Raw genomic sequence first — 17,975 nt, 5'->3', positions numbered from 1 at the left:
CTCTTGAAAAGAGATGTACACTACTATATCGATACTTACCATCAGTAGCAGCAATGGTAAATTCATCACCACAAGAGACTCTGATCACCTGTTTTCCACCAAGAGGTCCCCCCAATAGGTTAATTCCTAGGCGCTTCTTATAATTCCCCACTCCAAGTTGGCCACACTTGTTACAACCAAAGGTCAAAAGGCGACCCCGTTCTAAGAGGAAAACAATAAAAGATCATGGTCAGTATATAAAAACTACAATGAAGGCTATGTAGAACTTAGTGGTCTATTTTTTGGCTTTTCAATATGAGAATTATAGAATCAATTAACTTACTCTGAATCTTAAATCTTGGACAGTTAAGTTATACAAGTACTGAGACAATTTGAAAGGGATGATAAAATATGATTCTTAACATATTTTTAAGAACTGGAACTCTCTAGAGTAAGGATTCTTAACCTGGGATCCATGGATTTGTTTGTTTTTTTAAAAATATTGTGATACCTGTATTTCAATATAATTAGCTCCTTTATAATTATGTGTATTTTATTTTATGGATTTAAAAACATTATTCTGAGAAAGCACACAAGGCTCCCCAGAGAACCAAAAGGATCAAGAACACATTTTAGAGCAATTACAGGAGGTGCTAAACCACTACCACAACCAAGAAAGAGATGATGTCTGAGAATAAAATATGGCTCCTTCATTAAGAGTTTTATATCTATATATCTATCTATATATATATATATATATATATATATATGTCATCATTTGTCAAAAAACACCTACTCAACGCATATGTCAGTGTACTGAATCTAGTGATATGGATAAAAATAGGTTAAATTATTGAGAAGTACTTCTGCTGAAGGTGAGAGATCCTTGCATATGGTTAAAAATCAGAAAGTCATCTCACCATCAATAGCTGCAGTGTGAGTCTTGCCTGGGGCGATGGTTCGGATCTTGTAAAATGACAATTGCTTGGCCAGAGTAAATGAAGTTGTGTAGGGAACTTCATGGTAAGCCTGAAAAAAAGAATTTTATAAAACATAAGGCAAAAACCTAGGAGAAAGAAGGATTACATATGCCAGAAGACTGAGTAGGTTTTATCAATGGCCTTCAAGTAGATGAGGTTATTACAAAAAAGACAATAATTAACTATCTCTGATGGAGGCAAAAAGAGAAATAGGCTTAGACCCAGATCAAGAATTTAAATGGGCTATGGAATGACAAGAAAAGCTTGTATTGATAAAGGACTTTAAGGTTTATAAAATGTACAAGTATTGTTTCATTTGATCTTAGTTGGCCCTTTGGGATAGATACAAAGTAGAAGAGAACAACCAGCTTATATCTAGAATGTGTATAATTCTTATATAAAAACTCCTAAGCTCCCTTCAGGCTAATATTTTAATATTTTAGAAACTCCTCATTTCCTTTTCTAAACGGGGAAAAAAAAAAAAAAAAACCCAAAAATCAAACAACAGAGCTTCTATAGACTAACTCAACTTTTTTTTTTTTTTTTTTTTTTGCTGAGACAACTGGGGTTGTTGTCTCACACAGCTAGGAAATGTTAAGTGTTTGAGACTAGATTAACTCAATTTTTAAGAAAATGTTATTAACCAATCCTGAAAAGATCCATGTTCAAGGATAAGCTCAAGTTGGAGATCTAATTTAATTCCCAGGTTAGTTTTTTAGTTATTGGACCTAGTAAAAAATAGGAGTAGCACTTTCTGGTGATGCAACATCGAAATACTTTTTATAATTCTGATATATCTGTCCCTGGTTCAGAAAAAGGAAAGAACTTTAATTTTGTCACTTGATATTAGGCAGGTTTTATTCATTCTTTTAATTCTGTCTAGTTATCAATTACAGAAATTCTAAAGAAATTCCAACCTAGAGAAGTTGTGACACTGTAGATAAGATGATGATGAGCAGCACTCACGTCGTGGTTGATGATGCCAGACATGCATTGGTTTAGGCCCAGTTTGTTGAATTCGTTGAGTCCACATGCCAGCACTTTGCCTGACTGTGTTAGAAGAAACGTTCCATCACAGCTGCACTGAACTGAGACTATAATCAAGGCTTTAGGCACATCTACCTACATGAACAAATTAGGAAAATCCCAAGTACACATAAATTAGTTTAACTATGTGGTGGTGAAACATCAAACTACTTCAAACTTTAAATGGTGAAAAAATGTTAGAAAGAATGATGGTACCTGTCAGATTGGCTAGAATGACAGGGAAAGATAATGCGGAATAGTGAAAGGGATGTGGGAAAACAGGGACACTGATACATTGTTGGTGGAATTGTGAACACATCCAGCCATTCTGGAGAGCAATTTGGAACTATGCTCAAAAAGTTATCAAACTGTGCATACCCTTTAATCCAGCAGTGTTTCTATTGGGCTTATACCCCAAAGAGGTGCTAAAAGAAGGGAAAGGGACCTGTATGTGCCAAAATGTTTGTGGCAGCCCTGTTTGTAGTGGCTAGAAGCTGGAAATTGAGTGGATGCCCATCAATTGGAGAACAGCTGAATAAATTGTGGTATATGAATGTTATGGAATGTTACTGTTCTGTAAGAAATGACCAACAGGATGATTTCAGAAATGCCTGGAGTGACTTACACGAACTGATGCTGAGTGAAATGAGCAGGACCAGGAGATAATTATATACTTCAACAACAATACTATATGATGATCGATTCTGACAGACGTGGCCCTCTTCAACAATGAGATGAACCAAATCAGTTCTAATAGAGCTGTAATGACTGAACTAGCTACACCCAGCCAAAAAACTCTGGGAGATAGCTATGAACCACTACATAGAATTCCCAATCCCTTTATTTTTGTCCACCTGCATTTTTGATTTCTTTCACAGGCTAATTATATACTATTTCAAAGACCGATTCTTTTTGTACAACAAAATAACTGTTTGGACATGTATACATATATTGTATTTAACTTATACTTTAACATATTTAACATGTGTTGGTCAACCTGCCAGCTGGGGGAAGGGATGGGGGGAAGGAGGGAAAAAGTTGGAACAAAAAGTTTGGCAATTGTCAATGCTAAAATTACTCATGCATATATCTTGTAAATAAAAAAAAAGGAAAGAAAGAATGGTGGCTCTATTTCTTCTCAGATCTGTTTTGTAGTTTATAAGCTACTATTTTTAAACAAAGAGCTCAAATTCTAAAATATAAATCAAAGAGGTTGAAAGTTTAATTGAATTACTAGGCCCATTGTTAAATTTCTTTTGTAGGTGTCACAACAGTCCTTGATCTTATAATGAAAGACATTTGGGATATTATGGGAAGATCCCATACTTTCTCCCCTTGACGAATAGAATTTAGAAACAATATAATAGATTTACAGAGAAGTTGTTACTACCTTATAGTGTCCAAATTTAGTCATTTTATAAGCAAGATAACACAAATATATAAAAAGGGAAACAACTCCTATTTCTTTGTATTCAAATCACTCCACATAGAGTAGTATTCTTTAGCAGCTCTGGAATGGTTAAAAAAAAAAAAAGGAATATGGGGGCAATACAAAGTGGATGGATATGAAAACCCCAAATTTTCAAATCTACAAAAACTCCAAATCATAATCCTTCTATTGAATGCGTAAAAATGGGGAAGAAATGATCTAAGAAAAATGATGTAACCAGTCTTACAAACATTGGGGATAATTTGCTTCCTTTAGAGTGCAACGTCCTGTGACTGGCTTCTTTAAAGTCAAGGAATACAGTGACAACTTCCCATTTCACCTTCTCATCCTTCTCTGGGATTTATGCCTAGCTGAAAGAATGATAATGTACCCCTAATAGAGTAGGAGTATAGGAGAAGAATCAATCCATCAACAAGTATCAAGTATTATTAAGCATCAATTATGTTCCAAGTGTTGAGTTAGGCATTATAGAACTAGGAAGAATGAAATGATTCCTACTAGCAATGAGCTTAAAATAGCTTTTCTACCAGAGAAGACAAGTACACACACAATACAAATATACATTTACTATAACCATCTTTTTAGGCACATGCAAAAGTAGTTAAATGCAAGGCATTATGGGAGAGTGCAAGCAGGTAGGAGAATCAGGAAAGGCTTCATGAAGACACTATGATATCTAAAATGTATCATAAAAGAAGAGAGTTGCTACATGAGTTCACGTTAAGGAGGAAATGCATTTGCAGCACAAGTGATGGCAAGTGTGGAGATGGGAGACAGGAATGTTGTGATTGAGCAAGATAGAGAAAGCCAGTTTGGATGGATCAGAGTACAGAATGTGAAATGAGGCTGGAAAAACAGATTAGGGCCAAGTTGTATAGGAATTTACAAGCTAAAAAGAGGATTTTATATTTTATTCCAGAATTAATAGGAAGCCATTGAAATTGGTTAAGAAGAGAAATCACATTGTCAAATTTGTGCTTAAGGAAAATCACTTTGCCAGCGGTGTACAAAAGATACTGGAGTGGTGAGAGACTTAAAGAAAAATAAATCAAAAAGGTGTTATAATAATCTAAGTGAGACGTTTTAAGAGTCTGAATTAAGGTAGTAGCTAAGTAGTGAAGAAAAGGTGCCAGATGTGAGATATAAAATGTAGAAACAGTAAAGTTTGGCAATTTATTAAATATATAGGATAAAGGAGCATAAGGAATGGAGGATAATGCTGAGACTTACACACAGACTTTGGAAAGATATCAATAGAAATGTCTATGGTACATCCAGTAAGATGAACATCCAATAAGACTAAAAGTGAGAGGAGAAAATGGGCCTGATGTATAGATCTTGGAATCATCTACAGTTAAGCCCAGGGGAACTAATGAAGTTATCAACATAGAGAATATACTGAGAGGAGAAAAAGAACCAGGACAGAACCACTGGAACAGTCAGTTAAAGGGTATAATATAATAGATAGGGGAAAAAGTCCTATTATTGGAGGCTATAATTTAGATAGGTTTTCAGAAAAAGCCAGTATAAATTTTACCTTCTGTGGTGTGTAATAATCTTCTTCTGAATCCAAACCTAGTCGTCCTATAACAAAGAATAAGAAAAAAGATATAAAGAGAAGAAAAAACATAGCACCCCCCCACCTTAAAAGTTTTCTAAAGAAATTTCCTCTAATGAATGAACTGATTTCTCAAAGAGGCTAGATGGAATTATTCATTTGCTAGGTTCTGAGGTTTTACAAAGACTAGGGAGTTGACTGGGATTCCATGAACTTAATAAAATTTTCAAAGACCATCAATGGATGATCTGCATTCCACATTAGAACATCCCACATAGTTCTAACACAACTAATCAGAAAGAGACCACAAAGCAATATTAGAGTCAGGTTACATACACCTGCAAACATGCTAGAGCCATAGCTCTACCTACCATATTCTCCACAGCCCCATGAATAGACTTCCTTATTTCGTGTTAGAACTGCCACATGATTATCTCCACAGGAGACCTGCTCCACTGGATTGTTTAGGAAGAAGTCTACCTGCATGGGTTCTAGTACCTCAGGCCCGGCAACCTTGTCTACACCCATGCAACCATAATAATCCGATCCAAAGGCATAGAGCTGACCTTCATCTGACAAAGGAAAAAAAAAAAAAAAGATATAAATTGTAAATGCCTCTGCCTAACCAGAAAGCTAGGCAGGGGTAGAATGATAAGAGCTGGATCAACTACTGAAATCCAAGAATGTGAGGAGTAGGCTTAGAAAGATCATCTTGTCTGATCTCCTCATTTGATAGATGAGAACTGTGCAATTCAAAGAAGGGGAAAAAAAAACCTAATGTGATTAAGGGCTAGTATCTTAGTTTAAAGGATGACAAGAGGTAATGAATAGAATAAGCTACATGGAATATCAGTACTTTAAAATTTTTAAGGAAATAATAGTCTTCTTATAAGACAATTGCACTAAGACCTCACACTATAGATAGGAAATCACTAGAGGATATAAAGAAAACAAAAATCATACAGTAGTGAGTGACAAAATTATAAAGGTATCTCAGCTTTTTTGATTCTGTTGTACTTGGAGTTACTGTAATCTTAAAAAACAAACTGTAATTATACTCCTGAGCAGAAAGTTTTTACCTAGAAAAATCTGTAAAAGAGGACTTTTTTAGACTGAAATTCCACCTCTTTTATCACATGGCAGAAAGTGAATAAAATACTCTGATTTTATCTGTTCTATACCTGTAATGTCTATATTTTCCTTTTTACCATATAATGAAAACATCCCTATTCAGACCACACAGTTCAATATCATTTCTATACTCATTTAATGCTTTGTGGATGTCTACATATATCTTCTATGTCTATTCACATAGTTGCTAACCGAAGGGTAGTAAATTCTTGGGGGATATGCTAACAAAGCCCATGAAGAATTTAGCATGGAACTATAAAGATACATAAAAAATGCTTTTGGATGATGACAAAGAAAAAAATACTTCTGCCATGTCTTACCTGTGACACATACAGTGAAGTCATCTCCACATGACACCTGATGGATTGCTTTGCCTTGCAACTTTTCTACATGCTTGGGCTGTCGATATGAAGCTTTATCTCCATGGCCCAGCTGCCCATGAAGTTTGGTACCCCCTTGCATGTTCTAAAATACACAGAGACACACATATATCTTGAAAGACTTAAGTTTGGCATATTTAGTTCTTATCTAAGAGAATTTTTAAAAAAAGTAAAAGAATGGGAAAAAACAGACACAACTTAAAAGTGATTAAAAGTGTAAAAACTCCTACCAAAGGGTCACAACAGACTTTAAAATAAGAATAAGACCCCCTAATATACCTGCTGTTAACAAGTTTGAAGAAGCTAATGTCTCAATCACAATCAATAAACATTAATTAAGCACCCACTATGTGCGAGATACTGTGCTAAGCTTTGAGGATACAAAAAGAGACAAAAGACAATCTCTGCCTTCAAGGAACTTACAATTTAATGGGGAAGACAATATGCAAACAAATATATACAAAGCAAGATAGATAGGGGATAAATAGGAAATACTTAGCAGAAGGAAGACACTAGAATTAAGAGGGGTTAAGGAAAGTTTGCTATAAAAGCTTTAGCTAGGGATTGAAGGAAGCCAAAGGGGAGAGATAAGAAGGAAGAGTACTTCAGGCAGGAGGAGCGCCAACCAGAGAAAATATAAGAATTGAGAGATAGAATATGTTGTGTGTGGAACAGTCAGGAAAAGTCAGTGTCTCTGAATAAAAGCATATATGGAAGAAAAAGAGATATAAGAAGAATGGAAAGGTGGAAGAAGACTAAGTTATGAAGCATTTTGTATTTGATCAGCAGAGGGGCTAGGGAAGGATAGGTACTGTTATCCCTTCCACATACATCATGGGGGTGAAGGGTACGGTACCCTCACAATCTGGAAAATCCTTGCGTGATTTTTTGGCCCTCCCTTCACATTGAAGAAGTCCAAGTATTTTTCTTGTTCTGTTATGGGGTGTTTATAATATTAAAAGACAAAATATGTTGATATTATATAATATTCTGCATATATTTTTCTAAATGTTTTTTGTACTTCTATAGCTTTCACAAGACTCTCCCAACATTTTCACTTAATTTCTTATACTGACCTGCAATATATCAAACTTGTAATAAAGAAAGCCTTGATGTAGAAGGGATAACTATAGATATGATAATCTACATATCAGCATTGGGATGATAATTAGATCCATGGGAGTTGATGATATCATTAAGTATTTAGCCCCATATTAACATTTCCAAGATTAGAAGCTATAAAATTTCATTATAGATCATAGAAGAAAACATTGTTGTTTTAGGAATCATAATATCTGAGTCGGAAGACACCTGTTGAGGCTATCTAGATCAAGGTTTTTTAAACTTTTTCCATTCATTTTGTCTGAGAAATTTTTATGTGATTCCATCTCAAATCTGAGATGACATGTTTCTGGAAGTGTCTGTACTGCGCAGTGCAGAATGCACATATTCAGAACTAAGGCTGCAGTGAAGTCAGGCCATGCCATGGGCAAGTTGCCAGAAATACTTCTGATTTATTACATATTTGATTTTGAATTAATTTTTGGTCATTGCATTTAGGAAACTTTTACTGTTGCCAAATCCCACCAATAATTGAGCCAATAAATAGTCAGCCAGCCTTCATTTGACTATCTCAAGTGAGAAGATATTCATGAAATCTCCCAAGATCACACATTTGACTTTGAAGAGCTTTTATTATTAGAAAATGTTTCCTCATCTACAGTCTAAATTGCCTCTTTATAACTTCTACTCATTATTCCTACTTCTAGAACCTGGGACCCAGAAGAATAAGTAGATTCTCCACTCATTTCTAGTTCCTGATCTTGGGTTTTCTAGACATGCTTTCTGACATTGCTTATTTCCTTTATATGCTCTATTGCTAAAATTTCTAAAATTATACCAAATAGTATATGGAATACACTCCCTGTTTAATGCTACTTTTAATAGGAATACTACTCTTCTCCACTGTTAGCTTATGGTTTCAAATATATGCTTTAAAATCATTATGATGAACAAAATTTTCTATACCTCTACTTTTCATTATTTTAGTTTGAGTATAAAGTTTAATCAAAAATCTATCTAATGACATGATCATATTGTCTTAATTTTTCTCTTACTGTTAGATTGTGTTGGCAATTTAATAGGAAAACAAACCTTGAATTGTATTTCTGTACCTTAGTTGTTCATGAGGGGTAATTTGTTGAGCTGTAGCCCCTTTTTGTGTTTTTATTTAGTATTTTTATGTCGATATTCAGCAATGATATTGGTCTGTGATTTTCTTTCTAGGTTTTGTCTTCATTAAGTTAAGGGAATGAGAATATCTTCAAACAGAATAAATTCAGAAGTCTATTATTTTTCTTTACGTTCTGAAATTGTCTATTAGAATTATTTGTTTGTTAACCTGAAAGTGCTTGGCACTAACAAATGGTTCAACATCAGAAACAAATAATTTTATCAATGGAAAAGACATTAGAGAAGAGGTATTTCCATTTGCTTTATTGCTCTAATCAAGGACAAACAACAACAGCAGCAGCCTGAGAACTAGGGGATCTTTCCATCAGACTTATAGCTGAAATTTTCCATCTGCTTGTCTCCCCCATTGGAATGAGAGCCCTCAGAGAAAAGGGACTACCTCATTTTTCTATTTAACATTCCGAGTGTTTTGCACAGAATAAGGGCTTCAACACTTTATCCATTCCTTCACTCATGGAGGCTTGTTTGGCAGGAATTTACTTGTGAATCTGTTGGGGACTGTAATCTTGCTGCCTGATAGTTCTTTAACATCCATCTTATAACATCTTCTGAAATTAGGCTCCTCAGACTCTCTACTTCTTATTTTGTTAGTTTAGAATTTTATATTTTTAAAGACAACCATTCTTTTTTGAAAGATTCTCAAATTTATTAACACCTCAGTATTGAATAATTTTCTTTTTTTTTCTTTCATGGGCTCCTTCTCATTTCTAATTCTCATGATTTGGATTTGTACTTTTAAAAAATTAGACTTAATTGTTTAGCAGGTTTTTTGTCTTTTCATAAACCAACTCTTGGGTTTATTTATTTTTAAAAATGTTTCCTTACTTTCAATTTTATTGATATATATTCTAATCTTGGGACACTATTCTTTTTTGTTTTCTTTTGTACTTTGCTCCCTAAGTTTTTTAGGTATAGACTTTATTACATTTTTTCTCTTTCTACTAATAAAGGTATTATTTATAATTATACCTTTAAAATGATTATTTAGTATCCTTTTTGTCTTCTTTAATCAAACTATCAGGATTTTTTATTTCTATTTCTAGGATCTTGTAGCATGGATTCTTCCATCAAAATACTAAGGCACTTTTTGTCTAAGAGACACCTTTGCTTAGCATGCTGGACTAGAGAAGAGTTTCTCACTTACCACCCAGGTGTATAACTCCTTCTCCACCGTCACCACAGCGAAGTGGGTATTTCCTGCACACACCTGCCGGGCACTACATCCACTCTTGATGACATCTAGCTTCTGGGGGGTAGATTTTCCACCTCCCCAAACATAAACCTCACTGGTCCGTGATGTTACCACTGCAATGGGAGTCTCATTCACAGTACTTGACCTGTATAAAAATCCCACAAAATATGAGAACTCACTTAACAGACACTAAATCAAAATGGGAATGCTTCCACTGACTATGGATATTTAAGGATGTGGCAGTTTTCTTCCTCCCCATACTTAATACTCTCCCAATCTTAATCCCTGATTAGATTATACTTGATAATTCTAGCACTGCAGCTCTGTAACAGTTTGACCAAGGTACCTCAACTTGATCTGAAGCATTCATATTTTAGTAATGCCCACTCTCATATAGAATTTTGGGCACTTATACTACGTTCCTTCCCAGAAATAAATGTTAGAAGGTTAAGCTAATAAGAACTTCTGGCAAAATGCAAATAAAAAAAAAAGGCATCAGACTAAGCTCAGATCAGAGAGAGGTGGTAAAGGCAAAATAGGGTAAAGTCCATTTCATTAGTCCATTCTACTAAATGTGGTACAGTTACCTTGGTCTTTTTGTTGGCCCATTAAGCAAGGTGACTTTTTCTTCCATCTCCCTGCCAGAAAAAAGGTAAAAATACATCAAACAATAAGATGACTGCATTTACTTTATGGCAACATCCTTTACAAACATTGGATTCCTACCTTACTAAAAGATTATAGCTTTATAAATGAAAAAGATCTTAACAGTCATTTACCCCAACTCCTTTGTGACATAGATGAGGAAATGGAGTCCCACAGTGATTAAATAATAAAGAGTATAAATCAAAGGATATATATATATATGTACACACACACACACACACACACACACACACACACACACACAAATCTTAAACTGAGCACAATCTGAATGATTCAGTTAGGCTTCTCTGAGGAGGTCTCTCTTTAACCAGACAATACTCTACCAAAAGGCAAAAGAATGACCTGTTTGCCTATTTACCTCCTGCGTTTACTGAGAAGTGGAAAATCCAGAAGTTCATCTGCAGTGGGCCTCTTCTCAGGGTCCTGAAGGAAAAATTGATGAGAGGGTTCATTTTCAAGGAAAAACCAGGTTCAGCATTTCACTTGCACTTAAGAAGGGCTCAATAATAGTTAAATGTCATTTGTTACATGCTGGCATATCAGTTTGAAAAGATTCAACACGCTAGACTCAACTTTTCACAGCTATATTAGTATGTGAATGGTAGAATGTTGTTTATTTGCTTTTGTTAATAATACCCACAGCAAACAAATTGACAGCATCAGGAATTAGTTTGATTTATGTATGTTTTATAAGTAATTCACTAAGTTTTTTAAGTATGGAAGAACATAGTACGTAAACTGTAATTTTTTCTGCATACAAGTATGCATATACATAGCTTAGTGAAGTGTTTTTTGTGCATATACACACATGGAAACACAATACACACCTAGATATACAATACACATGTATATTTGTACATTATGCATTATCACAATATATATACATTATCACACACGTGTTTTACTCTCTTGGTTGCCCTTAGCCTCAGTTTGTGGGGATAAGACAGAAAATGACAGACTGAAATCAATTCATGCTCACCTGATCAAGACATGAATGAACCATCTGGATCAACTCTAAAGAATATTGACTGGAATCTACTTCCATGGCACGGATCCCTTGCACAATCTTCACACACAGATTAAGAGGATTCTAGGAGTCAATGATGAATGTGTCACCTTCTGTATAAAAGAACGATGCTATATAGACTGAGTTTTCTAGTTCTGTCATCTTTTTAAAGTAGTGATGGTTTTGTGCTAATGTATCTTTTCTTACCCAATATCCCTTATGAGCTATTAGAATGCATTTCTAATAAACTTGGTCAGTATCAGAGATATTGATTATTATATTGAATATTGCTAATTGGCCATAATTAGAAAAAAAAAATCTTGACTATGGGCCTCAAAATCACAATACATAATTGAACTAACCAAACACATTTAGAGATAAAAATCATGATAAGGCAAGGAAATAAAATCAAACCAAAAATTCTGGATGTGAGGGATAGAAAGCATAACTCAAGAGTATAACATAATCAGAACCTACTAAAAGAAAATGCAGAACAATCATGTTTCTTTGCCTCCAGTAGCTCTTTTGCCCTGGAAATTATTGCACTTTATTTTGGCATGTAATGCAGTGATTCTGGTAGGTAAATACTCAACATAGTTCCAAGGTAGCTAGGTGGTACAGTGGATAAAGCACGAGCCCTAGAGTTAGGAGGACCTGAGTTCAAATTCAGCCTCAGAAATGTAACATTTATTAGCTATGTAACCCTGGGAAAGTCACTTAATCCCAATTGCCACAAAAAACCCCCAAAACCAAACCAAAAAACAAAAAACCAAACAAATAATCCAGACTCAAGATCCAAGAAAGATGCTAAGATAATGAATTACTTAAGAGGAAATGACTCAAAATAAAATGTTAATTCACAAAATAAGACGACCATTGGTATGATAAACTAGTTTTGTCCATGAGAAAGGAAAAATAAACACTAGGAACTGCATTTTAGGTCATTATCAAGAATGACAACACATTATCTTGAATATTAGTACAAATTTTTTTTTCCTCCTTTCCATAAACACTTATGAAAATGATTTGAATTTAAAGTTTTCATTTAAAATAGATAGTGAAACATTTGCCTAATACCAGGCTAGATCTAAAACCTAGGTCTATAAATTCCAAGTTCCTTAGATTAATTATATGGGCATACTACTTTCCATGGGAAATTCAATTCAGAGAAAAATAAAGAATAATAATGACAAGTAATTCATGGACTATACTACCACATACTATATTAATACCATTTGAGATCATGCATGATATAGATTTTATATTATAAAACTCAGTGTTTGTGATTTGCAGTACTTCTGAGTTTAGAACATAACTGATTCAAAACAAACAATTTTCATATTAAAAAAAAAAAAAAAAAAAAAAAAAGAACTGCAACCCATTAAAAATTATCCTCTGGGCAGCTAGGTGGTACAGTGGATAGAGCACCAGTCCTTAAGTCAGGAGGACCTGAATTCAAATCTGACCTTAGACACTTAACACTTTCTAGTTGTGTAACCCTGGGCAAGTCACTTAACTCTAACTGCCTCAGCAAAAAAACAACAACAAAAAAACTATCTTCCACATCATTAATAATAAGAGAAATGCAAACTTAAGCAACCTAAGGTTTCATCACACACTAGACTGGCAAAAAGTCAATAGTGGAAGGTCAGTAGGAAGACAAAAATATATATCATACTATTGGTAGAGCTTGATCCAATTAATCTGTTAAACAATGCAGAAATATGCTTTTTTTAAAAAGAGAGGAGAAGAGAGAAGGGAAAAGGGAGGAAGACTGATTAAAATATTTATACCCTTTTAACCAAAGATCCTATTATCAGGTACTATCCCAAGAAGATTAAAAGCTGAAAAAGCTCACATATACTAAAATTATTAACAACATTTTTTTTTTGGTGGTAAAAAACAAAGTAGGTACCTATTAGCTGGGGAATGGCTAAAGAAGATGTGGTACATGTATACTATATATTACTGTTCTATAAGAAATAATGGATGTGAAGAGAAGCCTGGGAGAATTTAAATGAAATGATAGGTAACGAAGTAAGCAGAACCAGGAAAATAACATATATAATGAATACAACAATTTCAATGGAAAATACAATAAAAACTGAATGCTATAATGATCAAACTTGGTCAAAGAAAAGATAAGAAAATACAGCTTTCTGTCTTTACTAGAGAGGTTGTGATTTAGAGAATAAGAGGGAGTCTGGACATGGAATAACTCACCTGCTGTCAATAGGGACTGACACTTTGCTTGATTTTACTGAACTGTTTTTTCTTTTTAAATCTCTGTCATCAGGGAAAGCTCATTGGGTAGAAAGGCTGTTGTTAAAGTTCAATCGCCTCAGTCATATCTAATTCTTCATGACACTATTTGAGAATTTCTTGAAAAATATAACTGGAAGGATTTGTGGGGTTTGTCATTTCCTTCTCCAGCTTATTTTACAGATGACAAAACTAAGATGATCAGGGTTAAGTGATCTGTCAAGGATCACACAATTTAAGTATCTGAGGGCAGATTTGAACTCAGAGTCTTCCTGACTCTAGGCCTGGAGTTCTATCCACTGAGCCACCTAACTGTCCCCAACCAGGAAAGAAGAATGGATATATTTAGAAATGAATGTGATTTAAAAACAAAAGAAAACAACTAATCTAGTTCCCCAAATTGGGACATCTTACCATCACCTGCAATTAATTTTTTTAGTTTATACCTGTTTGTAGATGTGATAATCTATAAAATGATGATAATACTTGTATTGTACTACATACCTCACAGGGTTGTTATGAGGAAAATCCTTTGTAAACTATAAAGCACCACACAAAAGTGAGCTATCATCACAATACCACACACACTAAAATGAACAAATTTAACAAAATTAGAATCTCATAGACAAATGAAATTTTTCCCTGTTAACCAACTTTTACCACCTTTACATAGTGAAAACACACAACTTACCGTTGCATCAAAGGTCCTCTTTAAGGTGAGCAGCTCAAAAATAACACAGCCTACTGCCCAGATATCAGATTTGAAGTTGTACTTCACCCCCTGGCAGAGTTCTGGAGACATGTAATATGGGGTTCCCACAAGCTGAACAAAAAACATTTTCTAATTAGTCCAGTTTCCTAAGGCTCCTTTATGCTAAAAGCTCATTAAATTTGATTTTCCAAGAGATCATTTTAGAAGCCTCAAATAAAATATCAGAAATAGAATTCAGTTATATTATATATGGCTCATCTGAGGAAATATTATCAGTCTCTTCAAATTCAAACTTACTCAATGCCTGTTATATAAGAAACACTTGTACAGAAAAAAATATACTGAAATCATTTGAGAGGCCCAAGTGCTCCAGGATTTCATTTCCATCATGCAGAAGCACTTAAATATTTAAGCTACTTTTCAAGCTTCACAGAAACAAATATACTAAGCAAAAGTTCATCAAGGAGGAAAATGCTAAAAGTGAGGTGAATAAAATGATTTGTGCAGTTACTGGCTTTTTCTTCTAAAATGCACTGCTTTCAAGGAAATTTTTATCATGTCCCAATTTTATATCTACTCCAATAATGGAGCTTCCTACATTTGCTCCCATTTTGACAAGCATATCCAACCAGAATGGTTTTAGAAACATCTTTTGGGTTCATCGGTATATAGTCTTTCTTATCCTAAAAGAAAGGACTATATTTGTTTTTACTAAGTATGAGAGTCACTACTTTTGTTCAGTTATTCAGGCTAATTCAACAAACAAGTACCTAGTATGAGCACATCACTGGTACTAGAAAAGATACAAAGAGTATACAACCCCATAGAGGTGACATGAACCACAAATAACTATAACAAAATGGAATGTGATAAGTGCACACAAGAAATAATATATAAGGTTCTAGGCACAAGCAAAGGAAAGAGAACTTCCGGTGTGGGACTAGAAAAATCAGGGAAGGTTTCAGGGGAAGGGCAACTTGTGAGTTAGGTCTTAAAAAATAGGTAGAATTTTAAGGGTAGAGATGAAGAAATAAGACAGCAAGGCAGATAAAAGTTTTTAGAAGAGAAAAATTATGATAAGTTTTCTGTTTCTGTGGTTTGTTTTCTTGAATTTTAATTGACAAAACAAAAGCAACTAAAAATTCAAGCCTCAATAATGGTCTTGACTCTCCTCCTGACAGCTGTCATCATCCAAAACAATCTGAGTCCCTAAAATAGTGATTTGTAAACCTAGTTTATCCCCAGAATACATTTCTGAGGATGCCTAGAAACTGTATAAAAATAGTATCTTAATTTTTAAACAAATTTTTAAAAGGAAGTACTGTAAAATGATCATGCAACTAAGCTGCACAATGGATAGAGCACCAGGTCTAGAATCAAGAAGACCTGAGCTCAAAACCAACCTAAGACACTTAGTAGCTGGATGACCCTGTATGCCTTGGTTTCCTCATCTGTAAAATGAGCCAGAGAAGAAAATGACAAATCCCTCCAGTCTCTTTGCCAAGAAAACCTTATTAAATGGGGTCACAAAAAGTTGGATACAACTGAAATGACTAAACAATGATAACTAGATAGTGCTCAGGGAGAATGTAAAAATAGGGTTATGTATAAACAAAGACTCATGGAAGCAGAAACATAAAAATAGGTATTTTAAGTATAAGAAAAAAAGACTCCTGAAAACTTGCCTCAGAAGAATTATTATTAAATACTAGTTTGAGGACTAAGTCAGATACATATAATGCTGTTGAAAGAGCACTGCACTGGCTCCAGAGGAAAAGGGACTGGGTTCAAAGCCCACTTCTGACACTAATTTTATGAATTTGCAAGTCATTTAACCTTTGTAGGGTTTAATTTACACATCTGTAAAGCAAGGGGCTGCCCCAATGACCTTTAAAGTTCTTTCTAATTTTAAGTCTAGGATCATTATGAACTAGATGATACAGATAAAGGATGCAAAATTGCTGTATCCTACAGTAGAAAGAAAAGGGAAAAGCCACTAACTTAACACAATGGCAACATATACTTACAGTTTCAGCCATGGAGTACTCAGAATTAAGTTTCTTTGCCAGTCCATAATCTCCAAGTTTTATTAGGTTTGCCTTAGTTAGGAAAATATTTAAAGTTTTTATATCTCTGAAAAAGAGCAATACATATTGAATCCCTGTATTAATTTCTTTTTTTTATCTTCTTTCTTTAGGGCTCGATTCTAGTTCATTCTAGTAACACTATTAATGCAGCACAAGCACTATTATATTATTACTCAGATCCTAATCAAAGTCTCAATGCAATGACTATCAACTTAATAAACTATAGTTCAAAAGAGGAACAAATAATACAAATCTTCAAATTCTCCAAAGAATTTCCATATGTCTTCCACACAATGAACCCCTAGAAGGGTGGAAGAGAAAGATGATAAAAGCTATGTTCATCCCTGAAGGATGAACTGCCTTTATCAAGCACAACTCTCTGGCAAACAGTTGCTTTAGAAGAAAAGAAATTAAAGTTATTTTACTATATTACCTTTGATTAGTTTTAGAGTCTCCACCATATCAAGCAATATGGCGCCAACTATGTTACTATTACTATCTTTATAGGTTACATTTTTTTTTGGTTTTCTACATGATCAGCTTAAAGTAATAAGCTCTATCAGATTCATTCTTTGGTTTCCCTTGCTGAAGGATATGTACAATTCATAGTAATAAAGCTAACCTCTGAAAAATAAATTAACATGCAACAACCACCACTCAACAACTATCAAAAAGAAGACTATTATAATTACAGTGATTAATGATTTACTCAATAAAAGTCTGTAGGCTGGATATGATCTCAATATGGTCTTATTCCTTGATTTGGAAATAATTACAATATAAATTGTCATAACAGGAAATTATTTAAATTAAGCAAAAATAATGTAAGCACAAAAGAGTAGTACTTTCAACTTTTCTGAGCAGCTCAGAAAAATAACTTGCTTTGCATTTTAATTAATTTCCTTTATATTAGGAAAAGTGGGGCATGCTCATGAATTTATTGAACTCTAAAGTTTACAGTTTTCACTAGCAAATGAACACTAATAATCTTAATTAGTATTTAGCTTATTAGGAAGATGTGTCTATAGCACAAACTTAGTTTAATCTCAGGAACTAAGAATTACATCCACCATTAGTCATTCTTTCATCTCTAAATTTTATTCTTTTGAAAAAGATGTTACTATTCTATCAAGAAAACAAAAAATGCATATGGAAGCATTGACTGTTTTACCCTTCCCTAATCATGGTTAGTTCATTGAACTTCTTTTCATTTATTACCTATGAAGTATCCCAGCTCTGTGAATGCAGCTCACTGCTGATACAATCTGAAATAGGTACCAGACCACCATCTAT

At 34.1% G+C, this 17,975-nt stretch overlaps 1 protein-coding gene across 1 annotated transcript in view; it reads right to left on the bottom strand.

The window, feature by feature from the left end:
* The window catches only part of NEK9 (NIMA related kinase 9), a 37,925-nt gene that overhangs the window by 11,619 nt on the left and 8,331 nt on the right, over positions 1-17,975 (bottom strand). The window contains exons 4-16 of the mRNA XM_051977581.1: positions 17,901-17,971; positions 16,623-16,728; positions 14,575-14,706; positions 11,595-11,705; positions 10,974-11,038; positions 10,537-10,587; positions 9,902-10,094; positions 6,445-6,589; positions 5,365-5,565; positions 4,973-5,019; positions 1,926-2,081; positions 900-1,008; positions 40-201 (exon numbers count right to left, since the gene is read on the bottom strand). Of these exons, the coding sequence (XP_051833541.1) occupies positions 40-201; positions 900-1,008; positions 1,926-2,081; positions 4,973-5,019; positions 5,365-5,565; positions 6,445-6,589; positions 9,902-10,094; positions 10,537-10,587; positions 10,974-11,038; positions 11,595-11,705; positions 14,575-14,706; positions 16,623-16,728; positions 17,901-17,971 (1,549 nt within the window). The remainder of the gene's footprint in view (positions 1-39; positions 202-899; positions 1,009-1,925; positions 2,082-4,972; positions 5,020-5,364; positions 5,566-6,444; positions 6,590-9,901; positions 10,095-10,536; positions 10,588-10,973; positions 11,039-11,594; positions 11,706-14,574; positions 14,707-16,622; positions 16,729-17,900; positions 17,972-17,975) is intronic.

The sequence above is a fragment of the Antechinus flavipes genome, chromosome 2 (assembly GCF_016432865.1).
Source record: "Antechinus flavipes isolate AdamAnt ecotype Samford, QLD, Australia chromosome 2, AdamAnt_v2, whole genome shotgun sequence".
Lineage (NCBI taxonomy): Eukaryota > Metazoa > Chordata > Mammalia > Dasyuromorphia > Dasyuridae > Antechinus > Antechinus flavipes.
Note: the sequence above shows the minus strand (reverse complement) of the source record. Positions and strands in the feature narration are given on the sequence as shown.